At 37.0% G+C, this 20,360-nt stretch overlaps 1 protein-coding gene across 1 annotated transcript in view; it reads left to right on the top strand.

Moving 5' to 3' along the window:
* Nucleotides 1-12,228: 12,228 nt before the first annotated feature.
* LOC105836991 (probable nuclear hormone receptor HR3) overlaps nt 12,229-20,360 on the top strand; it is an 82,652-nt gene continuing 74,520 nt past the window's right edge. Inside the window, 1 exon segment of the mRNA XM_036286116.1 lies at nt 12,229-14,777. Coding sequence (XP_036142009.1) covers nt 14,585-14,777 — 193 coding nt within the window. The 5' untranslated portion in view covers nt 12,229-14,584.

The following is a 20,360-nucleotide window of genomic DNA, read 5'->3' as shown; positions in this document are numbered from 1 at the left end:
TGTTATTATTATTTCAGTTTTTATTAACAAATAAACTAAAAAATAAACATATTTCAAAGAACTAACATAATATATAACGATTATAATATAATTTATATATATATTTTTTTTACATTTAATACCAGGAGACAATCTTTTAAAAATATACCAAATACATCTCAAAGAATATCAGCAATCTTTTGAAACTGTTTTTCCAAATAATATTAAAATTGATAAAATATTAAACCTTAAATATATCGATGTACAATGAACACGTAGCTAGATTTATTTGCATTCTGTTACAAATACATGTTATTACACGATATAATTGTTGTTATTATTACTAAAATCGATATTGTTATAATATTCTAAAAAAACACAATTGTTGTTCTCTACATAAAACAATACGAATATAGACTGCAGTTATCGGCGAATCAACTGTACCTCCGTCGAATTCGCAACCATTCAAAGGAATGTAAAATTATCCCATCAAACTATAGTTCTCCAGAATGCGTGAGAATGAAAGAGGGCGGTAACCCCGGATATTTATTTATAACCCCACAAGTCGTGTAAGTATGGTCCCACTGATGTAAAGACATTATCCAAGCATATCGCATCGTGTACATCGAAACGCACGAAGGGTATAAGCAGGCGATGAACCGAGCCTGTATATGTCGATGGAAGCCTCTACCCAAATTACGCTGCCGGGTACCGTTATAGTAGGCCCATGACCGAGCGGCTCTGAGCGACTTGAAGCAAGTTCGAGCATCGTCTTGCAGCACTTCTTTCCGTACCTCGAGCAACAATCGAAATATTTATGTGTCACGATAGACTTATCGCAATTAACAATATATTATAAAATAAATAACTTTACCTTAGAACTATATAAAAAATAATAAATTACTTAAATTTTTCCGAATAACATATGAATTTGAAATTTTATTTACTTTCTCTTGATTAAAAAATAATTACAAGCTGTTTTGCATAAAATATGAGCAAACATTGTTTTTTTTCTAATAGTTTCCTCGTTTTTTGCATCAAAAAGTTAAATGATATTCAAATATCGCGTACGTAAGAGCATTTACATCCCAATGAACGATTATTATTACAAAGTATTGGAGGGCTGTTGCTAGGCATAACTGGAAATACTAATGACACTACAAAATCATTCAAATGTTAATATGTAGCATAAGCATTTAATGTAATAAGAACTTTCTTCGCTTTATTACTTGTGCATCAATATTTCTTTTTTTCTTACTGATATTTTAAGAAGCTATAGTTTTGATTGTGTACCAAAAATGTATATCAAGATATCCTAACAAGTTAACATTAATACCAAACTCTTAATTACATGCAACATCATGTACCTATCCTCGATTTTATATTCTTGTTTCTTTCTTTTTGTCAAATCCAGGGTCGGTATTTTCACTCGATTTCAAGTACCAATATCATGTATCGGTATAACACCCCACGGATGAGACGTGCGTATACACATTATATGAGCGTGCGTAGCTACGCGCGTAATTGCGCCACTCGTTGCGCCTACCTATCTACCTACCTACCTACCTACCTACCTACCTAACTCAAAACCAGGTTCCTCCGCTTCTTCGTTCTCCAGTCATTGAACTCGCGCGACTCGTTCAACCTACCAGCTGTTTCTTACTACTCCACCCCCACCTGCGCCCTGTCTTATCTTTCCCTCCCTTTCTGTTCTACTGTTTCTTCTACTACTACTGCTACTACTACTACTACTACTATTACTATTACTTACACTACTATTACTCCATTCCATTTCAAACCTGGTCCATGTGTCTTCCACATCTTTACGATCTACAGGAGCATGTTCCGATCCACCCTCGTGCGAAACATCTATCAGAAAAGGAAAGACAGGTGTCTCTCTCTAAAAGAACATGACACTTCTTCACGATGTGTCACTCCTATTACTTACGTGTATATATTGCTATGATTCACGATAACTAAAGATTGAAATTATTTTTATTTCTAAGTCTGCAGTACATATAATTTTAATAGTTATTATTCTTTTACATGCTATATTACATATTCAACTCTTTTTATAATGTTTAATCAATATTATATATTTTTATAATTATTTTTATAATAACAAATTAAGCACTAGACTAATATGTGATAATATATAATAATTAATATAAGAAAAAAGTGATATTTCTTGATCAAAGCGGACTTGATTTTCAACAAAATATCAGTTAAATCATTAAAAAAAATACTTTCTGCTCTATCTAATTGCGTATCAATACGAATTGGCAAATGCAATCGAACTAAAGCTAGAATTAATATCTCGAATTAAATTCGATCGTCAATTTAATTCTACGATGCTACAAGCATTTTAGAAAACTTGTTATTGTAAAAAACTTATTGCAAAAAAATATTACCCCAGCTAGGTTTCGAACCTTTCTCATTTCGTGCATATCAATTCGAACATATCAATTATCGGAATAAGTAGTAATATTTATTACAATGACCAGACAATAATTTGGGAAACCGTCTTTTTCAAGCGACATGTATATAAACAATAATAAGCCAAATATTAGATCAATATATAATTAATACAATAATTAATACAACCAAAATTAAATTATGTATTTTTTGTTTGTAAAATTATTCCATAGAGAACATGTTTTTCTGTTAATGTTACGATTTACATTTTTAATTTAAGCAAATTATTTTATCTTTTGATTATTGTAAAAAAAAAGATCATATGCGAACAGACAGATCGTTTAAACTCCGAGGTTCTCATTCAATAACACTCGAGCAGGAAAGCCCGTTAGCTTGAGTTCGAGTTCGTTGCCCGTTAACGTGCGTTAATGTTATATCGATTGAGGAATTTGAAGATGAAGTGATTTCAATCTCCTCACTATAATTAACTCTTCCGAAACAATTATCTTGACAACCCACATATTAGAATTTATTGATACAGAAGAAGCTTATATAAAAATTTAATTAGGATTATAAGTTAATGATAATATTAAATAATAATTACGTTAACTATATCTGAATTTAAGCATATACACAATGGTTATTTTAATATTTTTCCTACCAAATACAGTTATACGAAACATATTTAATATTACAAAGATACTTATGTTTCTACACATACATAGATGTATGACACTTTAATATGTTAAATCTGAAATTTAAAAAGAATATTTTTTTCTCTTTTTCCGGAAGACTCTAATGATAATAGTAAAAGAAATAATTCTATATTAATTAAAATTAAAAGCAGAATGCAGAAAAAAGATTTATTCAAAATAATAAAAATATTTTACTTGTTTATAAAGCTATATTTAATAAAAATATTATTAAAAAATTATATTTAAAAGTTACGTATTTAGATCATTTTTAAAGCATTCCGAGCACGTATTAGCGGGAACCAATTCGAATAACGAATAACAGCTCGAGCTCGGTCATGCTCTATCCTATGACTCATAGGACGATATCTCCTCTCTTCTGGATTCAGTTCTTGTTGAACATTGGTGTTGAGCGCTTAAAGTCATGGAAAGGAAGGTCGAGCTCACGTTCAACGCCCTTTCATGTATTTTGACCTTACCAGGCACACGCAATAGTGATATTGAGCGTAGGGCGACTGAATGATGATATGACGTGTAAATGGATAACAAGACAATTAGAATTTATAATTTGTCCGAAATAGCTTCTAAATCGTTTAAGGTGTCGCCTTCATTTCCACATCAATTGTTTCTTCATTATTAACATTTCATTGATCGTATGCGAATAGAAGTCGTCCACATTATGTTTTTTGTAAAATTGAGGTTCATTTCATATAATAATTATTTTGAGGAATTTATATTAAAGAAATGTATAATTTAAAATGGACACCAAGATAGACATAATACGTTCTTTTAGTTCGTCAATAATATGACAGAAATGAAAAAGATTTAATCAATTAAATTAATTTGAAATCTTGACGCGGAGATCTAGGACATAGATATATAAAGTAGCAGAGGAGAGGATTGTATCATCTGTAAGGATAAATACATAAATCAATATGTATACATAGAGCACAAAATGATTTATGAATCGAACAAAGCACCTATTTTGGTATCTTTAGATATCTGCAATATTAGCTTCATTTCCTTACGCTATCAATTTCTCTATCTATCTTTCAATGCAGATAACACTTTTTGTTACACAAGGTACCTATTACATCTAATTAACTGCTACACAAATATATTGCAAAATACATATAACATCGAGCTGACTCATATTTTTTTATGAGTCCACTATAATTAATGTCCGGCGAAAATGAGAGAGATAGCTAGAACTCCCTTGAAAAAAAAAAAATGAGCTTAAGTATTATTGATAATCGCGATCCGATCGCCGAATCAAAGTCCCTTCCGGGGACCGAAAGAGCGATGCGAGCGTGAACGAGCAAGTCGTCGCGTCGGCAGGTATTCGATAGCACCGCAAGGGTCGTCGACCGCAGGTGTTACGCGCCCGTTCACTCGACCCGCTCGGCTCTGCTCGTCCTCGCCACGGCCAAAACTCGCGGCTCCCTCCCTCTCCTATTCGGGAGACCGTCGAATTCGCGGACACGGCCCACGTAACGCTCCCTTCGCGATTACGCATACGTTACAATGCTAACTCCGAGATTGCTTCGAGAATACTTCTCGCAGAGGTAATGCCATAGCTAGCCGTGAAAGGAATGGAAAATTCGTGAATCACAAAAGTCAATATCGCAGACAGTTAGTGAAACCAGTTAAAAGAAAAGATTTAAATAAATTTTTGTCACATTTAAATGAGGAATACCTTGTCGACGAGGCAATTTTGCTTAAACAATGTTGAATAGTTTAAATAAATTCTATTACATTTTTTAAACAATGCCTTAAACTCACGAAGAGTCATGATAATGATTCAGCATAAAAGAATGATGCGTGAAATTAGATTTTCTGTATCTGAATTAAATGAACTAGTCGTAACAAAAATTATGTATTGGAAATTGGCATACAAATTGCAAATAAATATATCAATTTTTTAAGTCGAACATAACAACAATGAACGAGATATAATCATAGTCTAGCTATTATAATGGACATGTGAACATGCTTGTCTTCTCAGGGACATTCTCTTTACTCCTAAAAAAAAGAAAAAAAATTCTATGACGAAGAATGGCCCGGAAGAAAACCCGTAGGCGTCAGTAATTAACCCTTTGTCTTCGATATGCCTATGGAGTGATACTCAACTTCGTATCGCTCTTTGCACGCGCCTATTGCAGCACGACGGTACATCAATCACGACGATACGCGCGGCATGCGCGTGATGCCTGTCGCGTGATTGAACCGCGTGGGGTCGACAAAAATTTCTGGCGGTATCTAAGAGAAAGACAAAGAGAGGGATTGTACGGCGGCTCGTAAGACACAAAGAATGAACGGAATGAACGGCGGGAAGGAACTTTAGGCAAGTCCGCGCGCGAGGCAAAGTCACCGGCCGTGGCTCACCTCCACGAGTGCTCACCTCCACGAACCTCGTCTGGAGGACGTTGACCTCCTCCTCGCCACCACGTGGCGAGAGAGCGATGTCTCTCCTTCGCGTCGAAGCACCTTACCTGCCTGATTTGAAGCAACCACCCGGCCGTGAACCTTCCTAGGGCCATCCGTTTATATATCTTCCCCTACCTCTCGCTCTCCTCCTAGCTCCTCTATACCCTAGCGCTCTTTGTCACTCTCCTCGGCGTATACATGTCTACTTATCTACGCGTAGGCCTTTTATTCTCCCATTACTGGGAATGAATTGGCGACGATGCAATAAAATTAATTGTTATTTAAATCAGAAGCTTATGCGCTTTTAAAAAGCAATTTTAGGATCATTTGGAATTAATAATTCGCTTATATGGATAAACTGTATTGCTTTAATCACGAATTGCTGATTAGCATATCAAATTAGTCATGTTTGTTAGCTTCTTCTGACTATCAAGAGCTTGAAAATTAGATTGTATTACAGTATAAATATATCGTCTAAATATCCTGTTGTTTCTGTTTTATTATTCAATTATATTATTATACGATCTTAAATTCCTATTGAATGATAATAGATTGAGGTGTAAAAAATTTTTATAAATTGGCACAAATAAGTTAATTAATGTTATAATATGTAACAAGATCTCTCATTAAAATGATAATCATAAAATAAAAAATTATATGACAATTACTTATATTAAAAAATTCACAAAAGTAATTTAAAACTTGCAGTAATTTCTGTGTCAAAATACTAATTTACCTAAATTAAACTGATATATAAAAATATTTCTGATTAACGAATAACATCATGGGTACATACGCTTGATAGTATGGGTAGATGACGGTCATTTACCCCGCCAGTGACTTTAGGTATTCTGTTTGCAAACTTTGGACTTGCAATTAGGAAAAATTGTGGGCACCAGACGACAGAAATGATATCTCGATGACGAGGCGACTTAAATCGTAAATTTTTTTTAGCCCGAGTGATGTCAGCAATCCGCAACTCAAAAATACTCGCGTCGTCATTAGTACGTCGTCGCACTGATTGCATCTGCATTTTTTCACTTCCGCGACGTCGCACGACGCTGTTTCCGAGCAGCGCATTCCGTTTAGTACGTGTCAGCGACACGGAGATACGCGGCGGCGTTCGCGCCAGAGAATATCGAGATGGAGACGAATGACCGGAACCCACGCGTATTCCCTTATCGGGGCTTTGGATCTTTCGTGGCCTCCCTCACTTCCGTCTCTATACATACTATGTCGAAATAGTGAAGATAGAATCCGCGGGATGATTCCGGGAAACCGAGGGCGTACGTGTGGAAGAATTTATGGTTTCAACGATCTCTCGGGAATCTGGAAAACAAAGATCCATTGCTATTTAGTACTATCAGTGTAAAGACCGAGAATGTAAAGCTAAGTTTTATATATTTGTGGGTATCAATAAGTTAAAGATATATAAACAATTAAAGGGCTGATAAAATCAATGATATTTGAAATGATAATCAGCCTGTCAGTCAAAAATAAATAATTCAAAGTAAATTACAGAATGGGACATATGCGCAAGAATATCTCGATTTAGGAATGTAAAAGGCGTAATACATATTTATGAAGAATGAAAAGTATAAGAAATATGAGAAATTTGAATAAGGAAAAAAAAGTTCAAAAAGATTAGATTGATATATTTATGAGCGTTATATTTTGTGCGAGCCTTTTCCCCCTTAAATCCTCCTAAAATTTCGGTGGCCTTAAATCAAACAATTTGCAATTTTTCAAGGCTCAGCATCAAATTCTCTCAGGGACGAATCCAACGTTCATTATCCTTTATTGCGTGCACGAAATGCGTGCCCTCCACGTTTCCGCTCCGCAATCTGCCGAATTCGTATGCCAGCTTTGTTTTCCTGCGCTTCCTGCGCTCTCTCGGGCACACAGGGTCGACGATCCTCCGGAGGATGATTATTAAGCGCGGTCGCGTTGCGTGGACCTTCGGTAAACGGCCGCGGTTCGTGCAGCAAAGTGCACTGACCGCAGATAGAAACACGTGGACGCGGGCCGCGTCGGCAGGCGGACAGAGGGTGTGGGAAGGAGAGGTCCGGGTCGAGGGGTGGGGTGTCGGACCGGAGGGGGCTGGAAGGGCCTGGTGGATTTTAACCGAGGCCTTCGCGCACCGTGCTCGCTCGCCGCACCGACAGGAGCGATTTTGCGAAACGCTTTACGAAGCATCATGCCGCTCCGCGCTGACTTCGTCCGTTGACTCGCCATCGGTTGATTTTGTACATAAAAGATAGTAATGAGTAAGGACAAACGATACGCCTTAAACGATAACGGTACGTTGGTTCGAACGGTAAAAGACATTCTTTGGCAACTTATAGATTGACGTTCGAGTATAATATAGCTTCAAAATTATCTAAAAATAATTAATTGTTTTAAATGTACGAGTTGAGGTTTTTCTTTGTAATAGCATGACAAACAAGTTTGGCTTATTACCCCTTAATATATTGTATTGATTTTTAAATTTATTGATTTTGTGTAATTTTTAATTGTCAATTTTTTTAAAATAATGATTTGGAAAATTAAACTTATACGAAAAATTAATTAATACGAACATAAGATTTACAATTAAAAAATATTTTAAATTAAAAGTAAATGATATAATTTTTCGAGATACATTGCATTAATTAATTAGTGTTAATTCCAATAATTGATTATTGTCAAATAAGAAAGTAATATTTTGAAAAGTTTATTAAATACTTGGGATCAAATTATAATAAAAAATATGTTCTACAGAACTATATCATTACATTATTTTTTAAACGTTATAGACGTAATTTAAATATTTCAAATCATACTACAAGTTTATATTATTTTCAACTGATGCAACGAGCAGTTCGTGTCTCCATCATTATATGAAACTCGAAAATAAATTACAGAATAAATTAGGAAGGACTGATGGAAAAAATTTCGTTATCCGAGTGCAATGTGAGCGATTCGTTGCACGCGATGAGAGCTTATCAGGACGCGCATCGGCTCGCATAAAACCAAACATCCGCAAATCGGAATCATACTCACGCACGCACGCGAACACGCATAAAAAGCTTAACGGAAAACGGTATAAAACTAGCGGGAATCCACGATTCTAACCCACTCGCCTTGATTCATGCAGAAAGTCAATGGCTGTTTTAACCCGATTTACTTTTGCGAATTCAATCGTACGACATAAAATGCATTTCTAAATGTATAAATTTTCACCTTTTAATTTTTAATTTAACTAAATTGACAAGAGAAGAGAACATCATATCTTTAATAGTTATCACATCTTTATTATTGTCCTCTGAAAGGAGCTTAATTCTTTATGAAAAATATTTTTATATTCTGAAAGATAATAAATTGATCCCATTTGTCAAACTTAATTAGATATATAATTTCTAAATTTACTCTTTTTACATTTTATGAAATAATTTTCATATTTCAACTTTTGTTTTATTCGCCAAAAATTTTAACAAAATAATTTAACAAAAACTTTAGCTATAAAAACTTTTCTAAATATTTGCCTACAAAGTATTTTAGGATTTTAATAATCTTCACAGGAGACGCGACACTATCGTACTTTACCATATTAATTATTTATTAATATATGCAAATATACTTATATTTTATATTCTTTTAACATGCCACATCTTGTATGTCAACTTTTTTTCAACAAATAATTTATTATAAATTAATTATAAAAACTAAATAATCTTATTTATATTACTAATAATTTAATAATTTATCACATGTCAGTATTTGTTAGGAAATATTTTAATAATTAAAGACAAGTTTCCGATGGAAATAAATTGAATCTAAATATAACTATATATCGTTTTAGGACATCATGTTTGTGGACAGAAATAGAGTTCGTCCACGATGCGTCAAGAATTTTAATTTAAAGTAGACAGAGTTTATCTCTGCGCGGGAAGCGTGTTGCCCCTCCTTTCTCCTTTGCCCCTTTCTCCGTTGTCCTTTGTACGCCTTCCTAACCACGTTAGTTCTCTATCGCTGTGACGTAATACCGCAAGGTCTTACGGTACCTCCGGCAAACGGGCCCACATTACGTGAGTATCCGTACACGCGGCCCGCATATAGCGTAAATACCTACGTAGAAGATCCGCTAACCGTTGCTCCTCGCGTATCCTTCTCCGAAGCTCGGGAGGCTCGTTTAAGTCATTCAGCCACCAGTATTATGGATAAGAGAAACAAAAATAAAAATATAGACTGTAAATACGGAAACATTTTCCTTTCACAAAGTCTTATTTTCTAAATTATGAATTAATAATTATTTCAACTTCTACGTATATTTTTTAACAAAAACTGCTTATAATGTAAAAAATTAATGTATTAACAATAAAAAAGTGACATTCAATTTTTTAAACGATAAGAACAATTTTGCTGAAGTATCTAAAATTTTAATTGGATACAAATCTGAAAAAAATTTGCTATACCATCAAAATAATTACGAAGAGTGTTCAAACATGATTAGTGATGTTGCAAAAAGCTTTGACATTCTAACAACCAGCTTAAATATAATCCTACGTAATTATTTTACAGACTAATAAAGATTATTTTATATCTGCATCCAGTTAAATGTTTAAATATTTCAGTAAAATTACTCTTTCCTTGTATTTAATGTCATTTATATTCATAATGTTTAAAGGAAACGTGAAATTTATAATCTCTTCCAAATTAAAATACTGAAAACATATCAATTTAAGCCACTTAAAAAAGGATTTTAATATGTAATAGCAAGAGAAAAAAATAGTGTTTATTCCACATAATGTACGATTCTGACGAGGTGCACCAGTTCTCCCTGGATCAATGGTCGCGTCGGTCGCTCGGCGAGTTCATCGGCTGCTGTTGTTCGGCGATCGCACCAACCGCTGTCGGCTGTCCGACAGGTGAGCGGCGCGGCACACGTACGCGCCTATACACATGCAAGATACAGTTAGGAGTACCGTTCTGAAAATGCAACGGCTCGCGTCTCGCGCCGGGCCCGATGCGAGCCTCCTCGGGGCCCGATGGAGAGGGTCCATTTCGCGCGCGCCTCCCCTCCGTTCGCATCCCGGACACGGTTTCAATGCGAAACGGACACGCTTAAATCGCAGAGCCATTCGAGAGGGTGCACAATAACGGTAGCGCGATATTCGCAGAGGCATTCGAGTGTCACGTGAAAAGATCTTCGAAGAATGGAAAATTGATTATCGAAATTAAAAACAGGCATTGAATGATTTTATGGCTGCTATATTCCTCCTTGGAGTATGCATACAAATGTAAACTTGCCATAGCAATTTATATGGTCATAAATATTATCCAACAAAGATTATCATTGTAATAAAATAATTTAACGAATATTTCAGTCGTAAAACAAGCAGAACCAACAGTCATTACAAATCGAAATCCTCAAAATGTGTGTGACGTCAAAATAACTCGAAAGTTATTATTATCAAAAGCCACTTTTTTCAATTAGTCGCGCTTTATTTCAACGTCATTGTGACTTATTGTTGGGATTCTCTCAATAGCATTTGTCTTCTAATACAAAACATTTCGGAATTTTAATCATCTTTGTCAGAAACGCGATACCGTCCCACCTTGCCCTGTCGATTATTTATTAACAGAGGTCTAAATATTTAATAGGTAATCGCTACCCTTAGACTGTAAACCGTTTTCGTCGCCGAAAGAGAAAATGAAAGTAATAAGGATTTTGCGGCAGGGCGCACAATAGATAGGCAGCATAGCACAGCCTGTTCTATCGTTTATCCGATAAGACGAGCTATCCTCCAACGAACTCGGGTTAGTAACGCGATCGAAGGAAGGGTAGCGAAGTCGCACGGGAGTCGCACATGCGCAAGGTGCACCACCCCCGAATCATCGGAAGGCCAGTTTACGCTAGTTCATCCATTCATTGAAGAATTTCCGGCGCGTAATTTAACCCTGCAATCTCTTTCTCCTTTTCTCTTACTTTCTATGCAATTTCAATATTGATATAATATTATATATATATATATATATATATATATTAAAAAAATATTTTTTAAGTAAAAATATTCGCTGTAAAAATAGAATATTTAGATTAACTATATAATATTTAAAAAATATGCACAAAATATGCAAACTATTTGCACACGCAACTATATGTAAAATATATTATTTAATTATAATTTATGACAATGGACAAATAACACAAAAAACAATAAAATGGATATTAGTAATATATAGGAAAAATTTAGTAATAAATATAAAACATTAGTATATAAATAAACATAATAAATAGAACAACTTTTTATATAAAAGATATAATATAACAAAGGTAATAACATATCAATTTTTTAATAAAAAGATTCATTATATATGGCGTGAGACACTGTCTCATGTAATATCCCAAATCCATTATTATTATAAATATTTATTTATTATTTACGCTATTCATGTAATATTTAAAATTGTCATCATTACCAACAATATTTATTATTCATTTACGCTGCTATTAAGCTTCCCTTTATATTACATCAACCCTCTTAGTTATCTCCCTTTCTGACTATACATCATAACTTAAATAATGATCTCAGCGTGAGGAAAGCCCTTCCACCTCGCCATAAATATTACGTAGAGTTTGAAACCCCTCGCTAGCTAGCGTAACCCGGGCGGGGTGGTGAAGGCGAGGGTTCCGGGGGTGGAACGGGAGTTGCTCGGGGGCGAGTCAAGTCCCTGGATGCCATCTGGTGGTGGTCGGTGCAAGCAGGAGCCACTGGTGCCCCGTAAAGTGCATAGCGCCGAAACGAAAGGAAGGCTGGAAGAAGGGAAGGTTGAGCCCGGGACGCGAGGACCTGACGAGTTTCCTTCTCGGCGGATCTAACCCGGGAGCGCGCAGGGTTATTCATCATGCGCACGATTCATTCGCGCTGCCAGCAACAAAAGTAAGCGTGCCTTTCCCTGTGACGAGCTGCGAGCCCTCTGCTTCCATCATCGGCGATCACGACGGACGAGCACGATGTGAAACCACGAGGCCCTCGAACAACCCTCAAGCTGTCGTGCTTTTTCCCGGAGGTATCTTCGAGAACACTCGAGTGCACCAGCTTATCCCTTCCAATCTCAACTTGTCGATAATCAATCCGTAGAATACTTTTAACATCGGACTCGAGGAAACACTTGAAGTTGACGGAAAGATAGTTCATGTCGATGGTGAACGGGGATAAAGCGAAGGGATCATATACCGAGACACAACATACAAGGAGTGCGAGTGATTCGCGATGTGGGTGTCCCCGGCAGTGTGGTGATCGACCCAGAATGTCAGTGATCTGCGAAATTGACGGAGGAGGAGCATCGCGACACGGATAACCATCACGACGACCGATGGCAGCGTTTCGTCGCGAGTGTTAAAGTATCTTATCGCGTGCGGGGCTAGCGGTCGCGAGCGGTGGCGAGATATCGACCGCAGCCGTCGAATTAATCGTCGAAGGTCGCGAGCACCGCCTCGCATTGTCCTTCGTTCAATCCGATCGACGATCCGATACTTTCCAGTCGATGATCTTAGCCAAGAGCAAACCGATGACCGATCACGGTCGAACGTGGACATCCTCGAGCTATCTACTGGTTTATGACGGATGACGAGCGAAATCACGAATTTTTTCGTTAAGACTCTCTCTCTCTCTTTCTCTTTTCTTCGATCGTAACCGATCTTTCTCAATTCACCCTTCATAGTATACATTAAACGATTCCAGCAATCTTTGAGAAAACAATTGTCACAATCGCCGGGCAATAAATACACCTTATGGATGACAGTGAAGGGTGGAACTGTTCTCATGCGCTTATCTTCTTTAACTACATTTGTCATAATTCGCAATAGAGACCAGTCATTGCCTCATACGTTGTACTTCGGCAATGCAATTTCACAGACACTGTAATTGTCAAAATCGATTATAACCGATTACATCAATCAGATCGAGTACAGAATCGTTATATTTGTGAACAATCGCTACCGATTACTCAAAGAAAGCTTCAAGTTATTGGTGATTGTTTCGGTGATAGTGCTTGCACTTCCTTATCCACACGGTCGAGCAGATCGAACTCGCACCGGGTCTAAGGACTTCGACCGCTACGCTCCCTCACTGTTTCGAGGCTGCGCGCGAGGAAACGCGTGGTTGAATCGAAGCGACCCTCTCCGAACGAGACCCACTGACCTATCGACTCAACGGGCAGCCACTCGAGGCCGTTTCAACCACCCCTCTTCTACTTTCTACCCTGATGTTTGTTGTGGTTGCCCTTAGCTTCTTGGTCCAACCTGCAGCTCAATTTCCCCTACTTTCAAACGCGTTGAAAAAACATTCGCTTTATTCATATACGTGTAAATTCTTTCTTAAACTAAAAACAATGACTTCAAGAATTTTCAATAGTGCACAATGATACTAAACATCTCTTAAAAACTTCCTATTCGATTCCTCGTCTTCCACTTGCATGCCCTTTTGAAGCTGATGAACTTAATCGATTGAAGTTTAACCAAAAACAGAAAATAAACCGAGACAAATGTCCGATTGTACATGGCAAAAGATTGATTGAAAATAGATACATCGAGCTCAAAATTCTTTCCGTAATCGGTGAGTTGTGCCAGCGCATCGTAAAAGTGTGACGTATCGATACAAACGTCGTATCGATAATAACGTAATGAAAGATCAACATTATCAATATAACACCAGCAATCAAACACGAAAGACAACAAAAGATTAAGAGTGAGAAGTGAACGCTTCATGAAGAAAGAAATCTTCGCTTTAAACATTCACAGACAATGATCCCGACGATTACAAAGAGATGCAAATAAATTCTGCAATAATCCGCACATGAATATTTACATGTAGACAAAAATATAATGGGATAGAAGCAAGTACTCGAGTAATCTTGAAAGTGACTGACTATTCAAATTGACTGTCCGATTCATTTATCCTCATCTCGTCGCTGGCCTCAATACAACGCAACAACAACGACGCTGTCTTCGACAGTTATCACATGTAGAAATGCCATAGCTCGTATTAACTCGTATCTTTACCGAAAGCAAACGTGCGAAAAAAAAAATGGCTGAAAGCGGAGCAAGTCCGGGCAGCGTGCATGCGAACAGCCCGCAACAGCAGCAACAACAGCAGACACAACAACAACAACAATCACCACAGCAACAGCAGCCGTCACAGCAACAGCAGCAGCAACAAACACAACAGCCTCCAGATATAAGCAGTTCACAGCTGACATCTCCGCCGATCACGGGAACAGGTACGACAGCGAATAAAAAGAATGAAGATTTTTTTCTCTAATCTTAATGGCAGCATTTCAATTTATTTTATTTTTATCAATAAATTGTTGAGAATTGAAAACTTAGACAGTTTTAATTTGTATCAAAAGCAATAAGAAAGAGAAATATAGGGAAATATAATTAGAAAAATATTAGGAATAATTACAATATTAAATGATGAATATATTGATCCACTGGTGACAGAATTTAAAGTGACGATAAAAGATCTTAATTAGAAATGTTATTTTGCCATCTCTGATCATTTTATATCAAACAAAAATTTAGCCAAACTTTAATGGTTGAAAAAATGTCTGAAAAGTTAGGAAACCTTTTTATTATCTTTTTTTTGTACGTATATCATTCTGATTATTTTCTTGACACATCTCAATTCGTCGTAATGTTAAATTGTATTAGTAAATTTTCATTTGTTGAAGCTTAGCTTAAATCTTGGCAAAAAAGGGCCAATTCGAAATTTCTCAAAGGATGCGCTCCTCAAACATTGACATACATACGTCAATAAATCGTACCAAATGTTTTGTGGGCAAACATGCTAATTTTTCTGCTGTTTGCATCAAGCAAACGTCCCGCGTTTCGGTCTGTCCTCTGGAATCATTTGTACCGCGCGAGAAACGGCGGTCGGGTCCACGATCTCGCTCGTGTAATCGCGTAATCGCGTTGGCGTAACGCCGGGCCATTACTCCGCTAGCACGCGAATCGCGCGGCGAGACGGAGCGGCTCGCGATGCGCCGGTACTTGCCCGGATGACGAGGAACGGCGTGTCGGCTGCGGCAGTGGTGGTGGTGGTGGTGGTGGCGGTGATGGCGGTGACGGAGAAAGGAGCCAGAGTGTAACGAGCGAGAAGGAGAGAGCGCGAGTCGCGTTAGCGGATCTGTCGGTCGAGTAACGGAACGCCGGCGAGTACCGCTAGCACCGGCTCTGACGCGGTTACCGGACACCGTTACTTCGCCGATGCATGAGTAGCCCCCACGTGCCTCTCTCGTCATCCTCGTCGCGCTCATGGAGGCGCCCCTCACGGGCGAAGAGAGGGTATTTGACGCGGACACGGATACACGAAAAGATAGATAGCCCCATGGGAAAATTCAGCGTAGTTATGTAAGAAGGTATCGGAACGCACGATCTTTTCGCTTTAATACATGGTTCAATTTTTCTTTTTGGTTATATTATTTTAGGATAATTTTAATCAAATATTGCAAAATAATTGGAAAAGAAATGAATTTTTTATCAAAATCTTCAAAAACGTGGTTAAACATCTGTAATTTTTATTTAAAAGTAATGCGATCCTCGCACAGCTGTTGCAATGTAAAATTGCATTGTAAAATGTTATTATCTTTGTTTAAAAGTAATGCCAACAAAGAAGCTAATACACCTACATGATATGTTCAATAATTCTATATTGAGACTAGCAATTTTCTTCTGTATTTTCGACTGTTATTAGTAAAATATCATATTCGGTCTCTATCCATCTTTTATCACTTATAATTATACAAGAGTAACAATTAACAAAAAAGTTGGACATATTTCTTTAAATAAATGTAAATAAAAAATATATATGATGGACAATTATGAACAATAATCTTTATTGTACGATTAACGTACAAATAAAATATTTAAAAAATCTACATTTATCTAAAAAATTGTTCTATAAAATATTTCAAGAAATTTCTAAAATTTCGAAACATACCGTATGTAATTATTTTTAAGAGGTGCTAAGTATATGTGCAAACAAAATTTCTATCTGCCAGTTATTTAAGAATGATTAACACTTTCTTGATGAAACTCGATATTTGACAGTTAAATTTATGGCATTTACCGCTAAGTTTTATGTCTGAAGATCGCTTAAGCACCCATCTGTAGAATGTTGATGTAAATAATGATCGGTATTATGGAGTCGATATTAAAATATAACGGATAACAAGTCGTACTATTACAGCATTACATCAATAATCGCCAACCTACCGTCTTATATGACGCATTAGTACGTCAATACTCGGCAACGCATTGATTTTATATGACGTAGCTGTACGTCAATGTAGTCGATGAACGCGGAGTAGATTTTACGTGACACAGAGATATTTCTACCAACGCCATTTAGCGGTAGTTAAACGTTTCTTTCGCGTCTAGATTATAACCGACATTAGGATTATAAGAGGAAATGAGTAGTCGATTAAATTACAGTTAATGGTGTTGGTGAATCCGGCCAATAATAACATGTCAATAATCGGGAAGTCTTTAACTGTAATTATTACCAACCTGACAATTATCCGAAGATGACGCAACGAAAATTACCCGTCCATTTAATCAGTGCCACCAGACGCGAGTAAACCCGTCGTACAGGCTTAACGGGCATTATTAATCGAGGTTCGCAATCGGGGAAGATCGTGCCGCGGTCACTTTTAAGACGACGTTTATAATGAAAGCTTATCATCACGGCGTTCGCCTAAGACACAGCCTCGAGTTCGAAGGAACAAACGGCTAGGGTGGTGAATACCGGTTACCCGGTGGGTAATTTTTTTCCTGGCAGTCACGACGATTACAACAACAAGATTCGCGCTACCGTTCTCGCGCGTTAAAAGCGCCGTTTTGATCGCGCGCGCACACCGCGTAAAATTACCGCGTAACGGAAAAGGCGAGCTACTACGAGAAAACGTGATCGCGTGCGCGAGCGCGTCCCACAGGTCTAGGGGTTAGCAGGTCGAGCTCCTTGTCGTTTTACCGTTCGTGTCCGGGAGAACTACCCAGCGCGCATTCCCCGACGGAGTTGCTATTATCGTTGTTATTATTATTGTTGGCCTCAACTGCATCACATCGACCAGCTCCGTTAACATGACTGATTGCGAGAATGATGCGATTTAACCTGGCAATAGCACAGGTTTCTGTCACTATTGCCTGTTACGATTCTTACTATTATTAATCCACTGGAAAAATAGTTACTCTCTATTTTTTTATTTCGCAAAGTTCTGCTTCTTCCAAGAAATTAATATGCATAATACAAAGGGTTCTATTCTTAAGTAGAAATATAAAAATTGAATTGTACAATGATTTAATACACAAAATGAATACAAATCTTAAGGAAACGTTTTTTAAATCTGTTTTATAAGAAACATTATCAATTTTTTTGCACTTTTAGCGAAAAAAATACATTTTTTAATTTTTCTAATTAGTTAAAAAAATTTTTAATGTAAGAATATAAAACGTCATCTTAAATCATTTGTCAACTAGTGACTAGCGTCATCTAGGCTCGTTTCTACCAACGTAGATTAACTTTAATCTCGGATTAACTTACTTTTTATCCCTTTCTAATTTTTGGCACTAGAATGAGATAACAAGTAAATTAAATCGAGATTAAAGTTAATCTACGTTGATAGAAACAGACCTTAGTCGTAATTATTTAACCGTAACAAAGAGAAAACTGTTGAACTTAGCGTTCTTCAATCCTTCAATTCTCAATCTCAAAAAATTATATCTAAATGTAATAAATTAAACATTTTAAATCATTCTTAATCGTACTCAAATTATAATCACATACGTGATAAAATTTGAACTTGTATAAAAACTTTTTTTAATCCTTCTTGCAATATTAAAAGATTTATTTTAGTCTGTCATATATGTATATCACGTATATTCATGTAATCGGTATGTCGGTCTGTCGCGTAAGATTTAACGTCTTTAACGAGCTTACGCGGCAATATTATATTATATATCCGACAGCGAAGCCCCGCATTGCGTAATTCGCACGCGACCATGGCATGTCTCGACTTCTTCATGTAAAATTAGTGTTAGGGGTTTTCTTAGACATATTGAGAAATCCATTTTTTATTGTCCTGTAAAATCTCATTTCTTTTTAAACGGTACAGTTTTGATCGCTTATTTATCAAGGTTGATACAACTTCTCTTAAAAGGTTTATAAAAAATTTAAAATCTCTTACAAGGTTTATAAAAAATTTAAAACCTTTCTCTTAAAATTAAAAGAAAATGATAAAGACTTCACACAAAATCTTCTTTATTAACTTCTACTTTCGTCTCGTTTAGAAAATTAAAGCGGATATAAAAAGAATTCAAACAAAGTTTGCATTTTATGTTCTTAATAATCGAAAGTCTGACAAGTCTCTTTTCTAATTTTTAGTGCTCAGTCTTCTTAAAATATTACACAAAACCCTTATTAAAAATCTAATACGAAGCAGCAGTAATTATTACTTATTTTAAGTGTCGAAAGTATTATAACAGTAGTGATTTTAATACTTAAAATAGGTATCGATTACAAGCCAATTTAATACTGCTATTGCATTTTTATAAGGGCGGGTAAAAGAAACGTGTATTTTTTTTTTTTTTTATTCAATACTATTTATCTACCCGCTGGCAAAGACTCTCGGAGGAATTTTTCAACTTTATGCCATCTGCCATCCGAAAATTTGCCACTGTCGAAAGCGAGGGAAAACTCACCGTCTGCAAATACACATCGCGGGCGCATGCCTCGTCCAGCCCTCCTCGCCGACGTCGCCAAGTCACAGGCCGCACGTCCTTTTTCTTCCCCTAACGTTCGACGGCTATCCCCGTTCGCGCGTATACGTGCATTACGTGGCGCGCGCGGCGGCAGTAGGCCAAAGGTTCAATAACCTGCAGCCTTGCAAGGCCGGTCGTCGCGACTCGGCCCGATGCGACTCGGCCCGACCGGCAGCGCTCGGACGGAGCAGTCGCGTACTCGATCACTCGCGAATAGTATCGACCGCGTCGCGCTTGACGGTTACCTGCGAATTTATCGCCAGCATTCGTCCTTACCGACGCGGCGGCCGCGGAGGAGCTACTGACACCACACGCCGCGAGAAATCCGCAAAGTGATCGTTAGAAGCAGGGTTGGGCGTTTACGCATAGAATATCATTTACACGTAGGTGTTGCGTTGTAAACTAAACGACGATCCATCATCGCGGATTCAGATTTCATCAGAAATAGCAGAAATTTACATAGTTTTTTTATTTTATCAATAAAGTAGGATTTATTAATAATTATCTTAAAGCTCAATTATTTCTTTCTCTATTATGTCATCTGATTCATAATAATTTACATTGCTTGTACTGTCTACATGAAAAACATTTGTGTAAATATAACGTAAATAATATAAATAATCTATGTAGACACAGTAATTTTGAAGGTTACGATGACGAAAAATGAGAAATAATAAAAATCACTATAAAATCATATACTATAAAACAAAACTTACCGAAAGACTAGATTAGATAAATCAAAGAGATATCTCCTTTGAATAACATTTTCTTCTTTAACACAATAGAAGAAAATGAACGGGGCAAAATTTTCTGCCGCATATATTACGCGTCGGCTAGTTAACAGCTGAGACAACCGAGAAAGAGAGAAGGAAAAAGGACAAACGTTTACTCGCGCGGACGAACACGGACCACGACGGGGAGAAGCGGGGGAACGTAGGCGCTCGAGAGCTCGGACGAACGCGTTCTCGCTCACCGATCTCCGCGCGCGGCGGCCGTTCTACTCGCGCGAGTGCGCCGAATCGGAACGACGCACCGCCGGTTGC

This window comes from Monomorium pharaonis, chromosome 4 (assembly GCF_013373865.1).
Source record: "Monomorium pharaonis isolate MP-MQ-018 chromosome 4, ASM1337386v2, whole genome shotgun sequence".
Classification (NCBI taxonomy): domain Eukaryota; kingdom Metazoa; phylum Arthropoda; class Insecta; order Hymenoptera; family Formicidae; genus Monomorium; species Monomorium pharaonis.
Note: the sequence above shows the minus strand (reverse complement) of the source record. Positions and strands in the feature narration are given on the sequence as shown.